The 19,554-nt window shown below is 40.1% G+C and overlaps 1 protein-coding gene and 1 pseudogene across 2 annotated transcripts in view; one reads left to right on the plus strand and one right to left on the minus strand.

The window, feature by feature from the left end:
* Positions 1–5,103: 5,103 nt before the first annotated feature.
* Positions 5,104–7,658, minus strand: LOC101824107 (annotated as a pseudogene).
* A 5,048-nt stretch (positions 7,659–12,706) lies between these two features.
* Positions 12,707–19,554, plus strand: part of Bank1 (B cell scaffold protein with ankyrin repeats 1) — a 239,980-nt gene continuing 233,132 nt past the window's right edge. The window contains exon 1 of one of the 2 annotated variants that reach the window (XM_021233978.2): positions 12,707–13,100. In XM_021233978.2, coding sequence (XP_021089637.1) covers positions 13,031–13,100 — 70 coding nt within the window. In that variant the 5' untranslated portion in view covers positions 12,707–13,030. The remainder of the gene's footprint in view (positions 13,101–19,554) is intronic. The other variant, XM_040751744.1, reaches the window with a different exon arrangement.

Genomic DNA, 19,554 nt, shown 5'->3' on the forward strand with positions numbered 1-19,554 from the left:
AGGAGATTTTTCTATTGCTTGCCAGTATTGTTTTTAATCTTTCCCCACAATTCTTCAGTAGTAAAGAAGTGTACCAAAATTCATATGAACTATTTTCATTGGCACCCACAGATTTAAATACCAAGAAACACAGTTTTCAAAGTGCCTCCTACACATACTTCTAGACATCAGACAAATTCACCCTGTCCTTCCTTTCTGCTCTATCTCATATTTACTCTGTCTTTACTCTTTTACCATCATTTCCCAGACTGAAGTTTGTGTGTCTATTCAAGCTACCATGTAGGAGGCACACACATGTGTGACTTAAATCCTTATTTATTCTTCAATACAATTTTAAGCTTTTCTTTTTCCTGTGTGCTGTCTTAGACCCATTAAGAAATTGTCCTTACATGACATTCTCTTTTCTTCAAGAACATGCATGGTGTTTATTTTTTCCCCTAAGAGAACTTCCAGAAAATATTTGTTTCACTAATGATGGCCTGAGTTTCTCAATATTTCCCAAGGTCTCTGGGCCCATGAACTCTACTTTAGGTTTGCAACAGAATGTAGATCCTGAGAAATTGAGATCTTTCTATATTTGAGTGCAAGTCCTGGGGATAATGTGCTGGAAGTTTGTTCTCTAGTGTGGGGATATAAAGAGGCAGGATCTTTGAAGAGCCTGCTACCAGGTTGTTAGGTCATGGGGTCATTTCCTGCTAATGCATTGATGACATTTTCCTGGTCTCTCCCTGGTCTGACTGTCTGTCTTGGCATGTAATGTTTTTTTTTTCATGATTACTCCACCATTCCACCACGGTGTGATTGTTCTTAATGGCATTCAGCAAGGTGTGCCCTTGCCATAGCTGGACCTATGCTAGTTGGACTTTGACCCTCTAAAACTACAGAGCAAACTGTGGGAACAACAGACCTTTGCCGAAGGCCCACATCCCCATCAGCCTAGGAGCGGGCAGCTGTAACCGACTGACTGCAATGTTTACTAAAAACATGTTTACTAAACACCACAATGCTGTGCCTATAAGAAATGTTTACCGGAGCAATAAGTTCCTGATAAGGGCTCGCCCACAGGAACACCCTGACCTTGACCTTTCCAATGACTAACCACCTCTTCCTGACCCCCCACCACCACCTCTGGTGTCAGGGCATATAATAACCAGCCGGGGTAAGAATAAAGGGAGGGGCTTCTTGAAGTTTTCTGGAAGTCTTCTTGAAGCCTTCTTGCACCACCGACTGGTCTCTGTGTCATCAATCCCAACACCCTCCGTACATTCTCAGACACAGGCTGCGCAGCAGGGCGCAGCAGCAAATCTTGTGCCAAATAAACCTTTTCTTATTATAGATTAAGGCCTTTCGTGATAGCAAAGAAAACCTGAGGAATAAAGAGACCTCTATCCTGAAATCTCACAGATGGCTCATTAGGGCAGTGTGGATGAGTCCTTCATGAGTGTCCTCTTCAAAATCATGAACTGTCGTCTTCGAAACCATGAACTGCTGTCAAACACTTGGTCCCTCTTAATGACAGTGAATGCGTAAGACTTAGCAAGGAAACAATCATAAGGGGATGCTACTCTGTTACCATTAGCTTTAAGTTTCAAACACTTCTGCTATTTGCCTTTGGAAAATGGAATTTCAAAAGCTTAATGACAATTTTTCAATAAAATTTCACTTTTGTCTCCTTGTTTTCAGCTCTTTAGAGTACCATCCATGAGGCCACATGCTGTTTCTTCTTAGAATGAGTGACTGCTCTTGACTAAAATAACTTTTAGTTTTAATGTAATAGCCTAAAGTAGCCTGGACTTAACCTCAAAGCAAAGTCTATATTTTCTTCCCTAAATAGATAATAGGTTGCTTACCATCCTATTGTACTGTATGGTAGATGTTGAATATATTCTCTTCTACACTATCTTCCTTCTTTTCTTTTCTGTTTTGGGTACTTTTTAATTTCAGAGCAAAATAAAATGAACAACAAAAACCGCAAAACAGAATACCTAACCCTGCTATTCTGTGGAAGGGGATTTTCCTGCCTTAAAGCACAAAGACAGGACAGAAGAGATCCTCTAGACATGAGCAGACCTAGGTAGGTCAGGACCAGTCAAGGATGCTGTGGGAGTCATGGGGAAACTATGCATAGGGCATTGTTGGGGAAGTCCTTTGTCAATAAAGCACTGCTGGCCAATAGGAATCTAGATAGGTGGGACTAGGAGTCCAGGAGGACTCTGGGAAGGAGAAACACAAGGAAGTTGAGATGTAACTGCCATGGGGTAGGAAGCCCAGAAATTTCTCCGGTAAGAGAAATACTTAGATTAACAATTATGGGGTAATTACTTAAGTCAGAGCTAGCCAGTAAGAAACAAGCAAGGCCAACAGCTTCATAATTAATATAGCCTCCTGTGTGTTTATTTGGGACTGATGCGGCTCTAGAACCAGGCTGGCGGGAAGGCTTCTCTCACAAGGAAAAAGCTTCCCTTTACATAATGGTTGTCAGAAGCAGGATTCAATTTCCACGCAAAATAACAAAAGCTTTAAAGGAATTTTAGAAACAGAAGAACGGAGAGAAGCACAGATTTTTGGTAGCAGCATTTTTCTCAGGTGTTTTGCTAGGGACAATCCGAGATTCACGAGGCTCGTTTACCGGAGTCTTCCTGACTCGGCATAAAAAGAAAAAAAAACCAGCAAGGTTCTTTTAAGAGACTCTGCTAACAATTGAAAGGTGTTTACGTACAGCTGGAAGTGGCAGCTTTTGCTGGAGGTCAGCATGGACTGAGGCGGTAAGCTAGAATCACGCTTATGCCCACCATCTTGAAATGGCAGTTTAAAACAGCCACGGTTTTACAGATAAGACACGTGGCCAGAAAAACAAAGATTTACAGTAAAGTCAGACTTGGATGAAGAAAAACCTCTAAAGGTTTACAGTGTGTTTAAAAATATACGTGAGATTGAGAGAGAAAATGAAACGGCAAAGTGGTAAATAAATAGAAATGCTGGTGTTGTGGTGGCACACGCCGGTAGGATTTACTCCAGAGGCAGAGGCAGGCGGATTTCCAAAGAGAAACCCTGTCTCAGAGAAAAATAAATAAAAATAAAATAAATAAAGTAATAATAGATAAATAAATAACTCACGTAAAGATGGAAAATAAACAGAGAATCTGGACACTATACGCTATTGTGTTTTTCAGTTTTTTGATTGCTCAGGAAGGAACAGCTGCTAAAGTACACTTGATTATAAATGCTGCTGAATTAATCCAACTTCTATCTTTTGAAAGTGGCTTGACTTCAAAATTTAAGTATAAGGATATGTTACTTGGGAAAGGAGATTTTGCTTATGTTTCTACAGAAAATGAAAAGCTGAGGATTCCTTCCAGGCTTCTATGGTTTGACAAACCAAGACCGCCGGAAGCAGTGGACCAGGTGTTCCAACAACTGAAACAGCTAAGATGATGGAGCTTTACAGACCCTGAAAATAAGGACTTATACAGGTTTCTGAGTTTTGTCATGATCCCCATGGTATGAACAGCGCCCCCTTCCAGCACGAAGCAGTTTGGAATGAGCTACGTCCTAATTCCCATCTTGTTTTTAAACCTTTGTTTTCATTTAAATGGGATTGTTTATAATTGGTTAATGATCACAGCCAATCTGCTTTTAATGGTAAAAAGGGGAAATATGGTATGGGTATGGTTTTTCATTTATTGATACAAATTCAAGGTCAATTTTTTGATGTGCATATTTCTCCTCTTGATTAAGTATTGTGCTTATACTGATCTTTTAAAATGTAATGCATAATTGAATACAGACTATAGATAGTTACTTAGAATTTATAGTTAGGTAAGTTAGGTTTTCTAGATATACAGAAATATATTTGAGATAGATAGACAATCTTCAAACCTTTCAAAGACCTTCAGAAAATGGCATTTAAAATGGTTTAGGGTTTTTCTTGACAATGAGAAATGTCTGCTCCTGGCAGCACCAATTATGTCTGAGAGGAAGATGGGCATTGAAGAAACTTGTTATGGAGTTTGCTTTCAACATGGCAAGATTAGCCATTTGGGCAAGAAACTGCTCTTGCCTAGACTGTTTGACTGTTGCTGTATAAACTGAACATGCAGGACCCACAGGAAAGTGATTGCTGAACTCAGTCTTACAGGGTTCCTGCTTCATGGAAGAGTCTACAAGACTTTCTGCAGGACACAGAAAAATGACTGACAGACTGCCAAAGCAGATGGACAGTTTGAAATTTCCTGCTTTTCTGAGAAATCTTCTGGACACATTGTGGTCTTATGGGCTGAAGATGGATGCCCCAATGTTACAGAGGAACTCCAGGTGACTGTCCAGGAAGCAAGATGTCTCTGTCAGTTCTAGTGTTTACATATTATCCTTCTGAGGTCTTTGATAGAGTTGAAGACAGATAGTTATAATTATAATTTTCCTTAGTTATGATAAAATATAAGCTACATATAGGACTTTGGACTCACAAGAATGAGACAGATGATATTTTCTTTAAATCTTGCTAAAATATTGTATCTATGTTCTTATTTAATAACTGTTCTGTTATATACAATTTGACTGTGTTAAAGTTAAGACCTTTTTGTTTAAACAGAAAGGAGGAGATGTTGGGGAAGTCCTTTGTCAATAAAGCACTGTTGGCCAATAGGAATCTAGATTGGTGGGACTAGGAGTCCAGGAGGACTCTGGGAAGGAGAAACACAAGGAAATCGAGATGTAACCGCCATGGGGTAGGAAGCCCGGAAATTTCTCCGGTAAGAGAAATACTTAGATTAACAATTATGGGGTAATTACTTAAGTCAGAGCTAGCCAGTAAGAAACAAGCAAGGCCAACAGCTTCATAATTAATATAGCCTCCTGTGTGTTTATTTGGGACTGATGCGGCTCTAGAACCAGGCTGGCGGGAAGGCTTCTCTCACAAGGAAAAAGCTTCCCTTTAGGATTTGGCAATAGGGTGGGAGGGTGGGGGGGGAAGGGGAGTGCGGGAGGAGGGGAGGGAGAGGGAACTGGGATTGACATGTAAAACAAGCTATTTAAAATTAAAATAAAAAATGATTAAAAAAAAGAAAAAGCTTCCCTTTACAGGCATGGACTTCCCAAGGGTTTCTAATTTATTTCTTCCATGACAGAGGTGTCCTTATCACTCTCAAGAGGGGGGGATGGCATGGAGAACAGCAACACTGGGCTCCTCTGCTACTGCCTCATCTTCATCAATATATACCTAAACCTAGACTGGTCATGTGACAGGTGTGGTTGGAATTGGTTTGGGGATCCTCAAGTGAGACCGGAGAAGAGCAGGGCAATTTTAAATGGCAGCACCACCAGGTCCCTGACAGATTTCTCATTTTGCCTTAGCCTTCTGACATAGGGTCTCCTCAAATGGTATTGTCAGGATAGATCTCCAGGTCCTTTTTGGCCATCATGTAGCCAGTGGAATTGTCTTGAAGTGCCTGGGACTTGATTATCTGATTCATTTTGGCTGTCCAGCCATAGGTGCTTATTATAATTCAGCAGGGTGATGACACAAGCCTACTAGAGATTGTCACCTTCTCAACCTTCTTAACCAAGGTCTCCTTCATGGGTATGTAAAGATTCTCAAATTTAGCCTTGCTCTCTCCATTCTATTCTCTTCCTCATCCTCTATATCTCCAGGTCCTCCTTTGTCACTGCTGTGAGATAGTCTTTTGGTATGCTGTGAATATATATTCCTCTCATTGGTTAATAAAGAAACTGGTTTGGTGTATAGTAAAACAGGATAGGGTCAATTGGGAAAGCCATACTGAAAATACAGGGAGAAGAACAGAATCAGAGAAATATGTAAGCCGGTCTCCAGGGACGCAAGATGTACTAGAGAACAGGTAAAGTCATAAACCTACAAGGCAAAATGCAGATTAATAAAAATGAGTTAATTTAAGTTATAAGAACTAGTTAGTAAAAGCCTGAACTACAGGCCAAACATTCTGTAATTAATATAAGGTTTTGTGTGATTATTTGGTAGGTGGTATTCGGGACAAAAGAAAAGCTCGGCTTGGGTTTACAAGTCACCAAGACAAGGCTCTTTCTAGAAACCTCCCTGAATTGCTGCACACAGTACTGGTCAGTAGGCTCAGTCATATACAGCACCTCAAATCCCCGCTTCTGCTCACACTCTACAAAGGCAGCATTGGCCACCTGCTTTTTGCTCTCACTGGTGATACAGTAGATGGACTTCTGTGTCTCCTTCACTTGAGACATATACTCTGACAGGGAGGTCATCTTATCTCTAAACAGAGAAGGATGATAGCAGAGGAGCTCAGAGAGGCACCAACTATTAGTGGTCTTTGTGGATTCAAAGCTTTAAATTCTTGGACAATACTTGATAAAATATCTTGTAGTTCTGGTCTTCAGCCAGCTCAGAGAAAACCTCAAGGCATTTCTTCACAATGTTTTTGCAGACAACTTTCAGGATCTTGCTCTGCTCGAAAATTTCTCTAGAGATGTTCAGTGGCAAATCCTCAGAGTCAACCATGCCATGGATAAAGCTGAGGTACTCAGATATGAGCTCATCACAGCTGTCCATGATGAACACATGATGGACATGCAGTTTGATGTTGTTCTTCTCTGAAAGTTCAAAAGGAGCTCACCGAGGAATGAAGAGCAATGCTCTGAATTCCAGCTGACTTTCTACAGTTGCTTGACTACCAAATGGTCTTCCCAGTCATCGGTGAGGCACTTACAGAATTCTCCATATTCCCCTTGGGTGATGTTATCAGGATTTTTATTACAAATAGGCTTATTCTTCTTTTTCAACTCTTCCTGGTCAATATATTTCTCCTTAATCATCTTCATTTTCTTTTTCTTATCTTTGCCACTGTCATCCCCCTCATCTGATTCCATATCTTCAATCTTAGGCTTCTCCTTGTCATCCTCAGCTTCCTCATCTTTCTCACCATTGTCTTCCTCTGCCTTATCATCTCTGATGTTCTCTTGTTCCTTTTGGTAGTAGAGAATGATGGGAAAACCTATGAACTATAAGTGATTATTTACCACTTCCTTGACCCACTCCCTAAGGATTCTGTCTGGTCTTCTTTGATGTGAAGAATTACTTTGGTACCCCAGTCAATGGGCTCACCATAGTCTGCACAAACGATCCAGGATCCACCAGCAGAAGACTCCCAGGTTTACTACCCATCATCACTGTGCTTTGTGATCACAACCACATTCTCGGCCTGTAGGTAGGTTGAGTAGAATCCAATACCAAACTGCCCAATCATGGAGATGTCTTCACCAGCTTGGGGAGCCTCCATGAACACCAGACAATGACTCTCAATTTATTTATGAAGGCAGCCTTGGTTATGCTAATGCCTGTGTGTACCAAAGCCTGCATGTGCTCTTCACCAGTGTCTAACTTGGAAGAGTCCGTTAGGTTCTCATAACTAATCTTGTCCAAATAATCAGAAGCATTAGAGATCTACTTCAGAAGAAAATTTTCCTTGTTTGAATAGAGTATTGGTGATATAGGACATGAGCTGGTGCACTTCCCCAGGCATCTTGACAGCAAAGTCAAAAGCAGTACAGAGCAGGGTGGACCCAGAACGGGGCCTATTTTCAGATTTGCACGCCAAGCCTAGGCTCTGTGGGGGAGACTCAAGAGAGTTGCTTTCTTCCTTTTCTTGGTTCATGTCAAGGGTCAGGGTGACAGTTCTAGGAAGTTCACACACACACACAAACACACACACACAAACACACATAATCATAGTTGGTTACATTACTGCCTGAGGCACATTATCTTCCTTTTGCTTCCTGTTGAAGCTCTTGCCTAGCCACTTCTCCTTATTCTGTCTCAATTTCAGTATTTGTTTACTCTTGGCTATTTATAATACAATCTCCTTTACTAATCATATTACATGCAAGATGACACCAAATAATCCTTAATAATTTTTTCTATAGAATTATCTACAAAATCTTAGAATGCATAGAAAGAAACTTTTTGGGAAGTAAAAGATGTATCTTTTCAGTCCTGCGTTCCCAGGACCTAGTATAATGCCTCACGCATAGTATGAATTCTTTTAAAATTAATTTGTAAATCATGAAAACAGTGTTCTGATTATCAGTCTTATAAAGGACTGAAGCTAATATATTCTGATAGTAAGAAACCAATTCTCATTTCCATATCAGACAATATCCTTTTCAAAGGGAGATGGCTCAGAGGAGGCAAGTTTGACTAAAATGTGCTTGACACTGAGAAACGAAAACAAAGTTTTCCTGAAGTATATTTTCATAAATTCATGGCAAAGTCTAATTTATGGAAGGCTTAGACATCTCCCCCCTGTGTGCGTGTGTGTGTGTGTGTGTGTGTGTGTGTGTGTGTGTGTGTGTGTGTGTGTTGGAAAATTCCTTCACTTTCCTAATTTCCTAATATTTCCTGACAATCTAGTTTTGACCTAGAAAATAAGAAGGATCATGATGACTGGATGAATAATTTAATGTAAGGTCTAAAAATCCAGACACATTCATGAAAAATAAAGTTCTACAATTAATTCTCCATCAGGAATATGTAAATGATTTCACTTTTACAAGTTATTGTTAAGAAGGAATCTGTGCTGTTTTAAGTGCATGGAATCCACAAGTAGAAATAAACCCAACAGCATGAGCAAAAGCATCCCTTCTGTAAAGGCAAAGGGAATAAGCCATGGCGACTGCCACAGGGCAGCAGCAAGCAGCTCCAGCCATCCAATCACTGCAAGGCCGTGTCAGTGTGAGGCCCTTGTAGTTTCCAGAGATGGGGGCGATGATACTGAGGTCTTCAATTTGCTGCTAGAGGACATAATTTGCTGCAAGGGAAGACATCAATGGATCCAGGCGTTTGATATATTGAGAAACAAGGAACCAACTGTGGCTAGCACTTTCGTCATTCTGCAGCAGAGGTAAAAATCAGAAACGTGTGATTACACACTGCTGGTGGCATTCTAACTGAAAAGGCATCTCGCTGTGAGAGTTACTAAGTGCCTCTTCCCTGAGAATAAATGTGACCCAAGTGATAAGTCGACCTTTCAGGCATTTGTCTCTCTTTAAGGAGACAGTGTTGGGGGTGGGGTACCAAGTTTGACTACTCAGAAGTAAGACCAGAAGGAATGAAAGCCTTCTTTCTCTGTACTATGTTTGTGCAAATTGGTAGGCAAAGTTAGAATACTGGTGAGACTTAGAACAAGCACGGGCTACGTGCACGCACTCGGGGGAGCCTGTGTTGAGGAAGACTTGTGTGCAGTCTCAATAAAACAAGGTCAAAAGTAGGATGGATTGTGAATGTACTCAATGTTATTTTTAAGTACAGATAAGTTTTCTAGGGCCATGTCTCTATAGGAGGTGGATGGGAAACAAGAACAGGTTTACAATACACTAGTTCTGCCTAGCTACAGGGTTACTCTGTCTGGGCTCAATAGTCCACTGTCAAGCATGGTATAGAAATTATCAAAATGAAGCTTCCAAAAAAGGAGAGAAAAAGAATATGCAACTTTTACTATATTATTATAATCCTTCTATGTGAGTACTAGTTAGTATTTTTAATTATTTGCCAGTCTAATTTATCAATTTAACTAAGTATGAATAAGAAGTAAATAACATAGTAGATATTTGGTACTATCTATGGTTTCTAATAGAGGATTTAGAATTTATTCTCATGGATAAGATGGAGTATATATATATATATTTTTTTTTCATATTGTATCTACCCATGATATTTTAAGAAAGGAAGGAGTATAAGAAGCAGGCTTTGGAGTCAGTTCTAAGACTGAATTCCATTCCAGTTCTGTCCTTTAAAAGTTTTAAAACCCAAATTCTTCACTTGTTTAGTTGGGAGGTCAAGTGCCATTAACACTGTTGAACATTCACATAGTGATTAACATACGGGATATTTTTTTAAATGATGATGTCATCAACAACAACCAAAACCAGAGCCAGCAGCAGCAGCCGTAGAGATAAGACTTTTTTTATTTAAATTAGAAACAAGCTTTTTTTACATGCCAATCCCAGTTCCCTCTCCCTTCCCTCCTCCCCTGCCCCCCACTAACCCTCTATCCCATCCCCTTTCTTCTCTCCAGGGAAGATGAGGCCTTCCATGGGGGATCTTCAAAGTCTAACACATCAATTGGAGCAGGGTCTAGACCCTGCCCCACATGTATAGGCTGAGAGAGTATCCCTCCATGTGGAATGGGCTCCCAAATTCCATTAATATACTAGGGATGAATACTGATCCACTACCAAAGTCCCCATAGGTTGCCAAGGCCTCCTAACTGACACTCAAATTCAGGAGGTCTGGATCAGTCCTATGCTGGTTTCCCAGCTATTAGTCTGGGGTCCATGAGCTCCCCTTTGTTCAGGTCAGCTGTTTCTGTGGGTTTCTCCAGTCTGGTCTTGATCCCTTTGTTCATCTCTGCAACTGGATTCCAGGAGTTAAGTTCAGTGTTTAGCTGTGGGTGTCTGCTGCTTTTATCAGCTACTGAATGAAGGCTCTAGGATGGCATATAAGGTACTCATCAATCTCATTAGATTGTTAGTTGGTGTTATCCTTGTAGATCTCTGAACATTTCCCTACTGCCAGATTTCTCTTTAAACCTTTACTGGCTCTCTCTATTATTGTATCTCTTACCTATTCCCCTCTATTCTTCCCCCCGACCCAACCTTCCTGTTCCCTCATGTCCTCCTCTCTCCTCCTCTTCTCTCCTTCTCTTTCTCTTAGCTCTCTCTCCCCTCCCCCCATGTTCCCAATTTGCTCAGGAGATCTGGTCCCTCTCCCTTTCTCCAGGGGACCGTGCATGTCTCTCTTAGGGTTCTCGTTGTTTCCTAGCTTCTCTGACGGTGTCGATTGTAGACTGGTAATCCTTTGCTCTATGTCTAAAATCCACATATGAGTGAGTACATATCATGCTTGTCTTTTTGTGGTTGGGTTACCTTGCTCAGGAAGGTTTCTTCTAGTGATGTCCATTTGCCTGTGAATTTCAAGATTCTGTTGTTATTTTTTTTCCTCTGAGTAATACTCCATTGTACCACATATTCTCTATCCATTCATCAGTTGAGGGGCATCTAGGTTGCTTCCAGGTTCTGGCTATTGCAAATAATGCTGCTTAAACATAGTAGAACAGATGTCCTTGTTGTCTGAATGGTATATGCCTAAGAGTGGAATTACTGGATCTTGTGGTAGACTGATTCCCATTTTCATGAGGAATCTCCATACTGATCTCCAAAGTGGTTGTACAAGTTGCCACTCCCAGCAGCAGTGGAGGAGTGTTCCCTTTCTCCGCATCCTCTCCAGAACAAACTGTTATTGTTATTTTTTATTTTAGCCATTAGGACAGGAATAAGATGGTATCTCAGAGTTGTTTTGATTTGCATTTTCCTGATGCTAAGGATGTTGAGCACTTTCTTAAGTGTCTATCAGCCATTTTAGACTCCTCTATTGAGAATTCTCTATTTAGTTCTGTAGCCCACTTTTTAATTAGATTATTTGGTGTTTGGGGACTAGCTTCTTGAATTCTTTGTAAATTTTGGAGATCAGTGCTCAGTTGTGGGGTTGGTGAATATCTTTTCCCATTCTGTGGGCTGACATTTTGTCCTGCTGACTGTGTGTGTCCTTTGCCTTATAGAAGCTTCTCATTTTCAGGAGGTCCCATACATTAATTGTCAATCTTAGTGTCTATGCTACTGATCTTTCCAAGACCTTTATCGGTGAAGATCATCTTCCCAGTGAGCTCATTTAGGAAGACTTTTGTGGTGACTCTCTTATGAGATGCCCACACTGTTTTACAGACAACTCTCCTTTGCTTTCCCCCACCTCTTTCCAACACCATTGCTTAACTCTATATTCAACTTTCTCTTAGTATGCCCTATGCTTCAACAGTATTTCTGAAAATGTTGGGCGAAAAGTTGTGTCCCCTTCAGTTCAAACTCAACATTGCTGAAGTTTCTGGGTAAGCAATCCTTCATATACAGTAACTCACTTGTCAACATACTTTTTTCCTGTACTGGATTAAATTGTTTGCTTTATGGTTCCAAACTTAGAAACATAACTTAAAAATTATGAAATAGAAAAAAATTATAGTGCAGGATATAAATGTTTCTAATGCTTCCAAAACTTTCTGACATTTCACTTAATGAGTTTTACCCAGCATGGGGAAAAGTTAATGATTTTCTGTGGTACTTGAAATTATGGTGTTCCAGAAACATTGTAGAGGAGAGCTTCTCAGTAGAGCTTTCTAGTTCTTTTTGAAGAAGGAAAAGAGGAGCACGGGAAACTGTGTATCAATACCACACTTTCAAGATGATTGTCACATTTTCTCCAACTTTGGTAAGGTCTTGGTTTAGTGGTTTTAATGTCTATTGTTAGGGTCTGGGGTAACTCAGTCTTTAAAACAAGCAAGAAGACAAGCACAACTCATGTTTGAGGAAAAGGGTGAGGACTATTTAGACACATGAGTAATTTCTTTTTGACCTGACCCATTTCTAAATTAGAGCAGAAGTAAGAAAAACATTTCATATGGGAATGAATATTATTAGACAGCATATGGACTTAGACTGATTTGGGTAAAAAGAAATATTATAAGTTACATACCTTTACGTCTCTGTTTCTATATCTGTATCTATCCCTGAGTCAAGCAATTCCCTTTCTAGAAGTCTACTTTTGGTCTCCTTTTGTTACAGGAGGAAGGGGTAGCGTAGCAGGGAAACCCAGAATGGGAGAAGAAAGGCTACTATCAAGCTTCAGGTCACCTGAGTCTAAAGATAACCCAGAAGAGGGTATATGATGAGAACTTAAGACAGTTCTCTGGAACCTATGCAAGAGCAAGTCCTAAACAGTTTCACTTCCCCCTAGCAAAGCCTAGCCCTGGCCTTGTGGCCTGAGCACTGGGGCTGCATTTCCGGAAACTTAGGGCCACAGTCCCCAGGGTGGGAAGCAAACTGCAGTGCCACAAACCAGAAGAGCTCAAGTCTGCAGGGGAAGTTGCGAGCAGGGAACCCACGACGGCAGTTCCCAAGCCTCGGGTTCCAGCCACCAGCAATGTTTCCTGTGGCTACTGGCACTAGGGACAGGAACGAGGACCTGCTCACTGCTGGCCCAGTGCCTCCAGGTGGGTGGTCTTGTGTTTGCCAGGGCTGTGGGTGGAGGGATCAAGATGACCCTGAGGCTCTGCTGAAACTAAGGGCCACCAGTACAGTTTTGCCCGGAGCCACCTGAGATCAGGGCATCTTTAAACCAGGCTTCTCTATTTTCTCCACCACTGGACCCTCCCTCAAGTGGCTGCCTGGATGGAGGACTCTGAAACCCAGAGGGTGGGAGTACACTTCCTATTCTAGCAGCTTCCAACACCTGCCCGTGCAACTTCTGCGGAGCTAGGACTTTGATGAGCACTCCAGGCAGTGTCAAGTCCTTCACATAGCCTTGAAGCTAGATCTCATCCAAAATGTGTATATAAAATGAAGCAAAATGACTCATTTGTAACATCTTTGTCCATTCACCTGCCTCATATCAATCTGTATAGAACCACCACCCTAGAGCCGGGAACTCCAAACTGAGAAAAAGGAGTTACTTTGGTTGAATATGCCAGTGAGTGTATACTTTCGAATGAATGTTAAGGTGCTTGCTTTGAGTTCCTTTTGGTTTTATTTTCAGATGCATGTGTGAGTCCTATAATAAGTTCTAAAAGCTGTTAGCTTTGGAGAAGAAATTTTACTAGGATATCATTATTATAGGAAATGTTCCCTATATGCTGCTTGAAATTCTTTTAATGTACCAAGCAGAATTAAATTGCTCGTGGCCTTTTTTAGGTAGTATGATTATTGGTTTCAGTTGCTTTAGGGTATTATGTACTTTTAATAAATGGGAACAGTTGCTTTTCAGTTAAGAGGAGAAATATATTTAGAACAGTGGAAGATGACCTGAGATAAGTTAGAGCCAGTGATGTGGGGGTCACCGTACCATTTTAAATGCTGGACACTGGCATCTTCAGCACTGCAAGAAAATGCACAGAAGTCATCACTCTTTTGGACCCTGAGCAAGTGACCACATTAGTAATTTGTTTAACAACTGGGTTAGATAGAATATGCTAGAAGATGCCTTTTGTTTCACTGACACCCAAATTAACGAATGGAGACAGTGGTTATTCTGAGCAACATGCCGCTATGAGGACACCTTTATGTCCTTCGGAGTACTCTTGCTCCTTCGTGTCTTTTTCCTCGTCTGCTTGTTCCTTCTCAGCCCAGTGTTTAGCACTCGCTTCAGTTACTTCCTTATGGACGTGAAGGTTCCCCAGCACTGAGTGGCGTTTCCACGTTAACCCAGTCCTGCTCCATTTATGCACATAGCCTTCTAAGAAACGCAGTTTCCCTTTCATTTGTCATGTTTGTCTCGACACAGTCTTGCAAATGTACACAATGCATACAAACCAGTCTCACCCTGTGCATCCTACCTGTCTATATCACCTCCTCGCCATAAATCTCACTTTCATGTTCACGTCTATTGGTTTCATTTTGTGACCCATGGACATCCAGGTCCCAAGAAACAATGAGCTTGGAGCTATCCTTGGTGGGTGATAGCTCACTAGTGGGTACCCAGTTCAAGGCAGAGATTTCCCCATCTCCCAGAAGGAGGGCCTCACAGGCCTCTTTACTTAGTATCTTGCTAAATTAAGTGGTGAGGTATCTTTCACAGCACAGAGTCGACTTTAGCTTGATGTGGTACATGGGGGCTCAATTACTTCTTTTGTCTCCTTTCTGAGAAAAGAAACTGCTTCCCATGCTCACACAAACAGTAACTACCAGAAGGTCATCCAGTCATAATTCATGAGCCACCTTGTGTCTCCTCACTGGAGACATGTAGCAATACGTGTGAAGTGGTTAACGTGTTTTGACACCTATGAAGACATGACTTGTAATGACCACATCAGCACATCCTGTGACCATTAAGTAGCCACTTAGTCCTTCAGTGGCAGATGGCAAGGTTTAAAACCAGGACTAAAGCAGAGTACACACAATATACAATGAATGGAAATTCAATGTAGAACATGTCTTTCAACTTATATTTAACTAGATATGGTTTAACAGTGCCAGAAAGGGAACCCCTCCTCTGTTACATTCTAAAGCTAACGCTTTTTAAAAGGTTTTTAAAAAATGTCTACCTTCTTTACGAGCTATTCGTTGAAGCCCAAATTATTTTCTAATACTTTATAAAACATTTTAATTGGCATTATTTGTTGTATGGAAACAGCAAACGTTAAAGATTAGAAACAATGTGTATCTCCACTCGACATGTGCTCAGTGCTTAGTCACAGCTTTTATGAAGTATGGCTGCCTAAGTCTCTCCCTCTAAATCCAGAGGATTTACAGCATTTTCTGCAATTGTAATCTGGATTTTTCCTACTAAGCAAACCACTGGCTCTATTCTGGTACCTGGCAAAGACTGCTTTCTTTAGAGCACTGGGAGGTTCTGGTTAGGTAACTTCTGCTGAGAAGTAAGACAGAAACCTCTTTAGACACTTAAATACAAAATAATTCAGCAATATGCAATGACTAAAGAGGTCATCTCAGCATCAGCCTGTCACTGATGTCACTGGATGAGCAGAAGGACTTTTCTACTGCTCGTCCTTGAATAAGCACTGTCCAACTGTGAGGCCTCCAAATGCAGGCCATCTCAGAACCAGTTTGAGCGTCCTCACTCACCTTCCCTGAAGTCACAAATGATCTCTTTCAGTTGTTATCAAAAGGAAACATCTAGGGAAATAGAAACACATTTGGAAGTTGTTTTGAGACTTAAAAGAGGTGCAGTCTACTTAGGGTGCCATGGGTGTTATTTTAATTCTTAGATAATTGTTCAATAGCATTGTGTTTGTCTGTTTGAAAAATGAGTTCTTGCTGAGAATCATAGTACAGGTTGTTAGTACTATGGTGGGATGAGGTATGAGGTCAGTCTGGGCTACATAAGACATTTTTGGATACATGAGCTACGGGATAAAATCCTGCACAAACAAATGGAGAAAACAAAAAGATAAAATTTACATTGAGAAGCCTTCCCATCTGGTTTTGAAGACACATTAATGATGAAGCAATTTGAGAACTAGAAAAATTAGAAGGCATAGCTTCCTGTATGAGATACTGCCACATCTGTGGGGAAATAATGTGGTTAGAGGAATCCACAATGAGAAAACCAAGAAGAAGATGGATGCAAGGGTATGAAATTGGAGCCATTTTCACAAAATTAAAACAGAAATTTAATAGGTCAAAATGGGTGCACAATCTACTTTCCCTGCTCACAGAGTACCAGTTGTAACTCAATCCAACTAATAATCTAGGTAAAAGTAAGTTTCAAACAATGTGCGATATTTTAATTCCTCAAACATTTAAATTATTTAAAGAGGAATAAACTGGTTTCTCCAAATATTTACTGCTAGTTTAAAAAAATTTCCAATCCAAGCCAGGCATGTTGGCATATGCTTTTAATCCTAACACGGGGCAGACAGAGGCAGGCACATCAATTTGAGTTCAGGGCTAGTCTATTCTACATAGTGTGTCCCAGGCCAGCTGGGAGTACACATGAGAGTCTATCTTTAAAAAATATAATATCTAAAGTAAGGAGCATAGTGTATGTGTCAGGGTGGCAAGAGTGGTTCAGTGGGTAAAGCCACTTGTCACCAAACCTAATGACATGAGTTTGCTATCTAGAACCCACATGGTGGAAAGAGAGAAATGACTCCAGGCACTTATACTCTGATCTTCACACACATGAACTGGAGCACGTGAACATAATGTACATGCACAGAGTTAAAAAAAAAAGAATTGAAAGAAAGGGCTTCCATTATGGACAAACATAAGCTGCTTATGTTAACAGTTTACCTGGTTATTGCCTAAGACTCTGAGTTGCATTTTTTATTTATTGCATCATTTTTAAGTTGTTAAATGTCTTACAATGATTTTAGAAACAAGTATGAAACAAGAATAGGGAGGGAAAATATCTTCTAGGCATCCTTACTGAAACACAATTTGTTATTTGACATCATACATATTTAACTATTTAACTTCTAAATACATAAAATGGCATCTGTGTTTTACTGCAGACATTCAGGTGATCCAGTTGCTCAAAACTGTCAGAGACTCTATGAGGTTGACTGTGTCCCTCAGAGAAAAACAAAAAACACCTTCAACTTTCCCATGAAAGAAACTCCTTTGTAGGTTCCAACATCATGCCCTGAAATCTTCCAGAAACAAAACAAAAAACAAAAACAAATCTCCTGCAGTTATGATTAGAAATTCCTCAGGCCTTCCAGCCTTCCCTGAACTTAGCTTTTATATTTCTTCATTAGAACAAGTAATGTTTATAATGCTGAGCATTATAGCTTCCTTTCTTTTAAGCTCCTCTGCCATGCCTGTTTGCACATTAGCTATTCCCTTGCTCTATTTTTTTTCATGTTTTATGTTCTGCATGTTCTGAGCCAAAAAGTACAAGAATTGTTCCTGACTAGAAATTCCATCTGTCTTCCCACCTTCCTCCTTCTCCCTCTTCCTCCTTCCCCCTCCTCCCTCCTCTTCCTTCCCCCCCTCCTCTTCCTATCCTCCTCTTCTTACATTCCTCTTCCTGTCTCTTCCTCCCCTCCTCCTTTTAACCTCCCATGGTCTTCCCCCTCCTCCTTTCCCTCCTCCTCTTCTCCCTTTCTCCTTCTCATCATCCTCTTCTCATCCATGTCTTCCTCCCTTCTTTCTTCTCTTCTTTCTCCTTTATTGTCTGATACACTCTGATGACAAAGCTTTATTCTCATTGATTTTTACTCCATGTTTATAACTAACTGCTACAGGAATATAGTAGTGTTAAGAAAGCTTGAAATTTTTGGTCTTTTTTCAATATCTATTTAAAAGTCAAATTAAATGGATATCATGTTACCTTGACCAGTATCAGGACACTAGCATTTACTTTGAACAATTCACATTATTTAGTATAATTATATGACTATAGTATACTTTATTGTTCATAGTGGTTTTTGACCTATGAAAATTTTTAAACCACTAAAATGAAACTTTTAGGCTCCAAGCTGCCATGTTTTTAGGGGCAGTGAAGAATAACAGAAAGTATGAATCTAAGACACTCAAGTTGCAACTATTGCCACTGCCAAAAGAATCTACAAGGTTTATGCATTTTTTAAAAAATTGATTGTTCACATTTTCTTGGATTAAATAGGCATAGCTTTAAATCTTTAGAGATAACTGGTTTTTATAAAGTGAAGAAAGAGATATAAAATTGTGATGGTGGTGAGACTTTATGGATGCATGTTTTGACATTACTAGGGGACACAATCTCACAGCAACCCCTGGCATTTTGGCTCTTACAATATTTCTGCTCCCTCTTCTATAGTGCTTCCTAATCCTTAGATGCAAGAGTGTTTTGCAGATGCACCAATCAGTTGTCCAGAGCCAAACAGCCATCCCAGAAAACATGAATACAAATAGCACTATACTGATAGAACAGGTTATATTTAAATATATATATCTTTGTATATATGCACAAGTGCAAGTAATAACAATCAGTGAAAAAAGAGGTCATGAATTTGAAAGGGAGCATGGGAGGGTTTGGAGGAAGGAATGAGAAGAGAGAAATGTTGTAAATAAAGTATAATCTCAAAAAAACAACAAATGAACAGACATTCAAAATCAAAGAATTGTGAGTGTGAGCTCTGTCAACTTTACACAACCTGGAATCATCAGGGCAGAGTCTCAGTGAGGGCTCATATAAACTGGGTTGGCATGGGAGGCTGTCATAAATGAGTTGATGTGAGAAGATCTGTCCATTTTGGCTGACATTATACCCTAAGCAAGAGGCTTTCACCTGTGTAAGATTAGAGAAATCTAGCTGAGCACCAGCAAGCAAGAGAACATGCATACATTCATTTCTCTCTGCTCTTGATGTAACTATTTGAAGTTCCTACCTTGACTTCCCCACAACTATGGACTTCAACCAGGAATTATATGCTGAAGTAAATCCCCTTTCACCTCTAAATTGTTTTTGTCATGGTATTTTATCATGCAACAAAAAAGAAATTATACCAAGAAAATTACAAGGCTCATGATATAGAAAACTAAGCAGCTCACTCACTGCAGTGGGAAGGATTGACAGCAGATATAACTGCAAGGTTAAAGCTTGAATGATTGAATGATGTCTGGGTTGAGATGTCCAGTAACTGATTTCATATCAAGATCATGGATATCACAAAGCTAGTTTAAGCTAGAGATAAAAAATTTGGGAAAATATGGTATTTGTATATATCAACTTTTTATCACTGACAAATACTCAGGAGAGACAAACTTAAAAGGAGAAAAGGTTAATTTTGACTCAGTTCCAAAGGCTCCATCTATATATGATTGGATCCACTTCCTTTACCTTGTTGTATATTCTCTACTTTTTCTGCTGACAATGTCAGAGTTTCAAGTCTTACATTGAGTTCCTTGATCTGTTCGGAATGTATGTATATATGTATGTATGTGGAGGGTGAGAGATATGGATCTAGTTTCATTCAGCATCATTTGTTGAAGATGCTGTCTTTT

The sequence above is a fragment of the Mesocricetus auratus genome, unplaced genomic scaffold, assembly GCF_017639785.1.
Source record: "Mesocricetus auratus isolate SY011 unplaced genomic scaffold, BCM_Maur_2.0 Super-Scaffold_100009, whole genome shotgun sequence".
NCBI lineage: Eukaryota > Metazoa > Chordata > Mammalia > Rodentia > Cricetidae > Mesocricetus > Mesocricetus auratus.